Source organism: Bubalus kerabau, chromosome 1, assembly GCF_029407905.1.
Source record: "Bubalus kerabau isolate K-KA32 ecotype Philippines breed swamp buffalo chromosome 1, PCC_UOA_SB_1v2, whole genome shotgun sequence".
Taxonomy (NCBI): Eukaryota; Metazoa; Chordata; class Mammalia; order Artiodactyla; family Bovidae; genus Bubalus; species Bubalus kerabau.
In genome coordinates this window covers 273,322,993-273,330,063 of record NC_073624.1, presented here as the reverse complement: position 1 = coordinate 273,330,063, position 7,071 = coordinate 273,322,993, and the positions used below count along the sequence as shown (strand labels likewise).

Sequence of the window (7,071 nt, the reverse complement as noted above, 5' to 3'; positions counted from 1 at the left end):
TTATATTGTCATCCTGCTTATTTAACTTCTATGCAGAGTACATCATGAGAAACGCTGAGCTGGAAGAAGCACGAGCTGGAATCAAGATTTCCGGGAGAAATATCAATAACCTCAGATATGCAGATGACACCACCCTTATGGCAGAAAGTGAAGAGGAACTCAAAAGCCTCTTGATGAAGTGAAAGAGGAGAGTGAAAAAGTTGGCTGAAAGCTCAACATTCAGAAAACGAAGATCATGGCATCTGGTTGCATCACTTCATGGCAAATAGATGGGGAAACAGTGGAAACAGTGTCAGACTTTATTTTTTTGGGCTTCAAAATCACTGCAGATGGTGACTGCAGCCATGAAATTAAAAGACGCTTACACTTTGGAAGGAAAGTTATGACCAACCTAGATAGCATATTGAAAAGCAGAGACATTAGTTTGCCAACAAAGGTCCATCTAGTCAAGGCTATGGTTTTTCCAGTGGTCATGTATGGATGTGAGAGTTGGACTGTGAAGAAAGCTGAGCACCGGAGAATTGATGCTTTTGAACTGTGGTGTTGGAGAAGACTCTTGAGAGTCCCTTGGACTGCAAGGAGATCCAACACGTCCATTCTAAAGGAGATCAGCCCTGGGATTTCTTTGGAAAGACTGATGCTAAAGCTGAAACTCCAGTACTTTGGCCGCCTCATGCAAAGAGTTGACTCATTGTAAAAGACTCTGATGCTGTGAGGGATTGAGGGCAGGAGGAGAAGGGGATGACAGAGGATGAGATGGCTGGATGGCATCACTGACTCTATGGACGTGAGTCTGAGTGAACTCTGGGAGTTGGTGATGGACAAGGAGGCCTCACGTGCTGCAATTCATGGGGTTGCAAAGAGTCGGACAGGACTGAGTGACTGAACTGAACTGGACTGCAAGGAGATCCAACCAGTCCATCCTAAAGGAGATCAGCCCTGGGTGTTCTTTGGAAGGACTGATGCTAAAGCTGAAACTCCAATACTTTGGCTACCTCATGTGAAGAGTTGACTCATTAGAAAAGCCTCTGATGCTGGGAGGGATTGGGGGCAGTAGGAAAAGGGGACGACAGAGGATGAGATGGCTGGATGGCATCACCAACTCAATGAACAAGAGTTTGGGTGACCGTAGGAGTTGGTGATGGACAGGGAGGTCTGGCGTGCTGCAGTTCATGGGGTCGCCAAGAGTCGGACAAGACTAAGGGACTGAAATGAACTGAACTGAACTGAACTGATAACTAAGAGGTTAAAGGCTTACTTCCTCTACCCAGGCCTCCACTCATAGGACAAAGAGCTAACCCCAGAAGCCACAGGCCAAAAATAGGGGGCACCTGATCTCCCTTTTCCCAGCTTGCTTAGGGCAGGGGTTCCACATGGGTAGCAGCAAGCTGACACCTGCAGGCTATAATTCCTGCCCAGCACCCTATCTGTAATGAGAATCTGATGGCCAGCTTCTTACAGAACTCTGGAGCACTAGACCAGAGTTGCATTTGACCAGGATGAGGTAGTCCAAAAGAAGAGGTTGTGAGCTCACCTGAAGGGAACTGACTTTATTTAAAAGAGTGAACTTTCATGCAAGCCTAAGGCTATGATTGAAAACAGGGTTGATTTTGGTGTTAAGTAGTTAAGAGAGAGAGACTGGTAGCTCACTGAGAAGAAGTAAGTCATTTTCTAGCCACTTACATGCCAACCAGAGTTCACCAAGCGAAAAGAGTTTTAAAGACCACTCAGGTTCAGAACAAATCTTAACGACTGGCCTCATGAACTATTCCTGCAAAATAACCTAAATTTAATTAGATTACATTGAGGGGTAATTTACTGCCCAGGCTATTTTTGAAAACAACAGAGCAATCAGCCACAAATTAGAGACTGAGCTTGATTCAATAGCAAACAAGGCAGAGGGCTTAACAGAGAAATCTACAAAACATAATCAGCAAATGGTGCTAGGACACTGGATATTCATATACAGAATTGTGCTCAAAAGGACTCAAAGACCTAAATATGAGGCCTAAAGCTAAGAAACTCCCATAAAAGTAAACTATTCTCTCTGTGTAGATCTTCCTGACTTTGGATTTGGCCAATGGTTCTTAGATGTGACCAGGATAAGGTAGTCCAAAAGTAGAGAGAGCTTTTGAATTCTCTTGAAAAACCACAAGCAAAAACAGAAAAAAAAAAAATTTATATATATAATTATACTTCATCAAAATTCAAAACTATTGTGCTCCAAAGGACCCTAATAAGAAAAAGATTATCCATGGAATGGGAGAAAATATTCATAAGCCATATGTTTGATGAGGTATTTATATCTAGAATATATAAAGAATAGTTATAAATCAATAATAAAACAAACCCAACTTAAAATGGGCAAAGAATATCAGCAGACATTTCTTCAAAATAGATATAAAAATGTCAATAAAGATATTAGAAATATATAACATTGTTAAGTACAAGGGAAACAAAAATTAAAATCACCATGAGATAGACCTTTGAATCTACTGCTGCTAGAGTGGCTATAACTTACAGGACAGATAACAGATATTAGCAGTATTGCATAATTTGGAATTCTCATACACCATGGTAGAAATAAAAAATAATGAAGTCACTTTGAGGGAAAAAGACACTTCTGGAAAAGTCTGGAAGTTCCTCCAAATGTTATACATAAAGCTATCCTATGACCTAGGAATTCTACCGATTGTGAAATGAAGACACCCACCTGAAACTTTTAAACAAATGTTCATAGCAAATTATTCATGTTATCCAAAAAAGCAGAAACAACTCAAGTGTACATTGACGGATGAATGAATAATGTGTGGTCTATTCATGCAATGGTATATATTATTTAGGAATAAAAATTAATGAAGTACTGATACATGCTAAAACATGGATAAACCTGGAAAATTTCCCATTATATGAAATCGTCACTGGAAACTTTGGCGAATAATTTCTGGGAAACAAAGATAGAATCTGGGTAATAAGGTCTAACTTTTTTTTTTTTCCTTCGTGGCTCATCCAGTTTCATTTGCTCACAGCACGCCGATGTGGGAGTCTTGCACTCCAGGCTTCAGATTGGAGCTCCTAGTGCAAGATGGCCGTGCCACCGCTTCAGCTCTGAGGGCTGTGGGCGTGTGCCCGAGCACTGCGCAAGCGCTGTGCAAGACACTGTGATTTAGCCGGAGGTGCTGGGCAGGGTGTAGACATGCTACACCTGGCACTGAGATCAGGTGTGGGGAGCAGCCCAGCTGCACCAGACCCATGGGAAGTCAGCCCCTTCCCCACCGACAGGAAGCCTATAAAGCAACCCCACCCACCCCATCCATGCAAACTTGCCTTCCAGAGAGCCTGCATTCTTGAGCACAAGCTCGCACCTTTCCATTCTTTGATCAAAAACAAAGCTTTCTTTCTGGCAGTGACGACCTCCCCAGAGAACACACCTCCTGGCAAAGGATCTCCGTCATCCCTCCGTGGAGGAGAAGACGAAACACAAGAAGTGTCTCCTACTCAACCCTAATTCCCATACTGTGGATGTGAAAAGCCCAGAATGCTGTAAAACCACCACCCTCTTTCAGTTCAGTTGCTCAGTCGTGTCTGACTCTTTGTGACCCCATGGACTGCAGTAGGCCAGGCCTCCCTGTCCATCACCAACTCCCGGAGTTTACTCAAATTCATGTCCATTGAGTCGGTGATGCCATCCAGCCATCTCACCCTCTGTCGTCCCCTTCTTCTCCCTCCCTCAATCTTTCCCAGCATCAGGGTCTTTTCCAATGAGTCAATTCTTCACATCAGGTGGCCAAAGGATTGGAGTTTCAGCTTCAGCATCAGTCCTTCCAATGAATATCCAGGACTGATTTCCTTTAGGATGGACTGGTTGAATCTCCTTGCAGCCCAAGGGACTCTCACGAGTCTTCTCCAATACCACAGTTCAAAAGCATCAATTCTTCAGCACTCAGCTTTCTTTATAGTTCAACTCCCGCATCCATACATGACCACTGGAAAACCCATAGCTTTGACCAGACGGACCTTTGTTGGCAAGAATACACAGAACTATATAAAGAAGATCTTCACAACCCAAATAGTCACGATGGTGTGATCGCTAACCTAGAGCCAGACATCCTAAAAGATGGTGCTGTGAAAGTGCTACACCACCGTCTTTAGCCATGCACCAACAGTAGGCTTGTGTGTTGGCCTCTCTATGGTCCTCTGCCCGCCTACAGGAGGAAAAGCAAGCCTTACAGAAGGATGCTCCTTCAGATGCAAGCAGCACTGAAAGCACCCTGTATCAAGATGAATGGGAGATCACCCCAATAAACACATTTGGGATAAAAATAAAATAAAGCTTTGCTCGACTTCCTTGGTGGCCAAGTGGATAAGTCTGCCTGCCAATGCAGGGACACAGGTTCAATCCCTGGCCCAGGAAGAGTCCACGTGCCACAGAGCAATGAAGCCCACACCACAACTACTGAAGCCTGCCTGCTCTAAGGCCTGTGAGCCCCAAGCAATGAGCCCCTGCGCCACAGCTACTGAAGCTTGTGCGCCCTAGAGCCAGCAAGTCGCAACTACTGAGCCGGTGCCCTTAGAGCCTGTGCTCTGCACCAGGAGAAGCCCCTGAATGAGAGGCCGGTGCGCCGCAACTAGAGAGAGCCCGCCAGCAGCAGCGAAGACCCAGCACAGCCCAAAGTGAACAAAATAAAGAATAAATATAGCAGTGTGTACATGTCAAAAATTTTCAAAAAGCTTTCCTTTGCTTCTGAACTGAACTTGGTCCATCATGTTCTATATAGGCTACAGTGACTCCTGACAGGAGGATCCTTGTTGGGGTCCAACTTGAAAGGGTTGGTAAAAAAGTGTCCAGAATAGGCAAACCAATGATGGCAGTAAGTAGATGGGTGGTTACCTAGGACTGGGGTGGTGGTAGGAGGGATTAGGGAATTGCTAATATGTGAGGGGTTTCCTTTTGAGGTGGTAAGAATGCTCTAAAATTGTTTGTATCTGGTTTCCATCTCTGTGAAAACATTACTAAATTGTTGAATTGTACACTTTACATGGGTGAATTGTATGTTCTACGAATTTTATCTCAATATAGTTGCCATTTAAAAAAAAAAAAAAGGCATGCTGCATCTCTGTTCTTATGAATCAAATAAGGCTGCTGCTGCTGCTAAGTCACTTCAGTCGTGTCCAACTCTGTTGGACCCCATAGATGGCAGCCCACCAGGCTCTGCCGTCCCCGGGACTCTCCAGGCAAGAACACTGGAGTGGGTTGCCATTGCCTTCTCCAATTCATGAAAGTGAAAAGTGAAAGTGAAGTCGCTCAGTCGTGTCTGACTCTTAGTGACCCCATCGATTGCAGCCTACCAGGCTCCTCCTTCCATGGGATTTTCCAGGCAAGAGTACTGGACTGGGGTGCCATTGCCTTCTCCCAAATAAGGCAGGGATGATTTTAAAACATTGTGAAATAAAGGTAACTTGAGAAGAAAATAAAATTGCTTTAGCACCATATCTAAAGCCTTTTTTTTTTCTCCTCAGCTAAACTTCTTTTAAAAACACAGCTTTTGCTCCACTACATGTACCTCCCTTTTTATACTTCTATCAGCAATCCAGGTTGCAAGTACCCACATCAACCTTGAATTTTCCCTTCCTCTCTCTTCCTTTATTCAGTCACCTTCACCGACCTACTTATCTCATTTACCCCTTTTCTCCTGGACTTGCTGACAGGACTTTAATGTCTTCTCACAACAGAGATAGTGGGAGTATTTGTAATATGAATAGTGGAAATTCTGTTAAAAATACAACTGTTGTATAAAATACCCCATATCCTGTTGTGTAAGTTAATTATTTCCCATCTCAGCCATGTTTATTTGCATTTAAAATTCTTTAATATTCCCCCCAAATTTGAGCAATATATTTCTCATATAAATAACCATAATGCATTCTTTTCACATGGATGTGCTTTTCATTATTTGGAATGTAGCTAGCAGAGAGAAAAGAAAATGAATCACAATTAGAATTAAAATCTATCATCATCTATCTAGGCATCCCAGGTGGCACAGAGGTAGATAATCCACTTGCCAAGGCAGGAGATGCAGGAGATTTGGGTTCTATCCCTGGGCTGGGAAAATCCTCTTCAGGAGGACATGGCAACCCACTCTAGTGTTCTTTGCTAGAGAATCCCATGGACAGAGGAGTCTGGCGGGCTATAGTCCTTAGGGTCACAAAGAGTTGGGCATGACTTAGTAACTGAACACACACACACCCATACACATATATCTATCTACTTATCTATCTATATTTCAAACTGACCCTACATTGAAGTTTATAACATCTGTAGTTAATGATGAAAACACAATTTAAAATTTTTAAACTGCAAAGATGTATTAAGAGATATTTAGTTACCAATCTTCTGTTGCAGTAATCTTTATCTTCTCAGACTATTGTCTCTTCCAAAATTGTTTGTTGTTTCAGATATTGAAACATTCTTACAGGAGAGCTGTGCATGTCTTTTTCCTCTTAGAAACAGAATGATACATCTTATAAAAATTAAATTAAATTGAACTATGAAACATTAGTTTGTTTTAGGAACTTAGACCTCCAATATGGATTTGATTTCTCAGCTTCAGAATGATTCCATAAAGGAAGATCTATAATGTCATAAATTGCAATTCACATTTCTAAGGTCTCTTTTTAGGGAATACATTGGACTTGGGTCAATATTTTAGGCAAATGTCTTCAGGTTAGCCTTACCATAAACATTACAGCTCAAGTTCAGTAGAAAACGAATGTTTTGATGGTCAGAAAAGTTGAATGTCTGACCCAAAGATTTGTTTTTCTTAATTAAAGCTTTATGGATATACACATTCAAATAAATTGTTATGACATAAATAAATTTAGGGGAATACTTCTGACATGTGTAAAAATGCATTGAAAAATAATTCAAATTTTCCCTAGTATGGCTAAAACACAGTATAGGAATAAACTGGGATAGTAAAATGAACTTATGACAACTTCCTGCTTACTTTGGTGTAAACAAATCATATACTTTTAAAATTTATTCCTATAAACAATAAGAATTTACAACAA

At 41.9% G+C, this 7,071-nt stretch overlaps 1 protein-coding gene across 1 annotated transcript; it reads left to right on the top strand.

Annotated features, from left to right (window-relative positions):
* The first annotated feature begins 3,036 nt into the window (after positions 1–3,036).
* On the top strand, positions 3,037–4,370 carry LOC129633161 (40S ribosomal protein S27-like). Its single transcript, XM_055554986.1, has 3 exons — positions 3,037–3,161; positions 3,425–3,565; positions 4,153–4,370. Exons 1-3 carry the CDS (start codon positions 3,037–3,039, stop codon positions 4,262–4,264), a joined length of 378 nt encoding a protein of 125 aa, XP_055410961.1. The 3' UTR covers positions 4,265–4,370.
* The last annotated feature ends 2,701 nt before the right edge of the window (positions 4,371–7,071 follow it).

Bases quoted from the DNA above. Each gene is read 5' to 3' on its own strand.
- LOC129633161 (XM_055554986.1), top strand. From the start codon at position 3,037: ATGTGGGAGTCTTGCACTCCAGGCTTCAGATTGGAGCTCCTAGTGCAA. The intron at 3,162-3,424 runs GTGATTTAGCCG...ACCTCCCCAGAG, and splicing joins CAAGCGCTGTGCAAGACACT to AACACACCTCCTGGCAAAGG. The intron at 3,566-4,152 runs GTTCAGTTGCTC...CACCGTCTTTAG, and splicing joins AAAACCACCACCCTCTTTCA to CCATGCACCAACAGTAGGCT.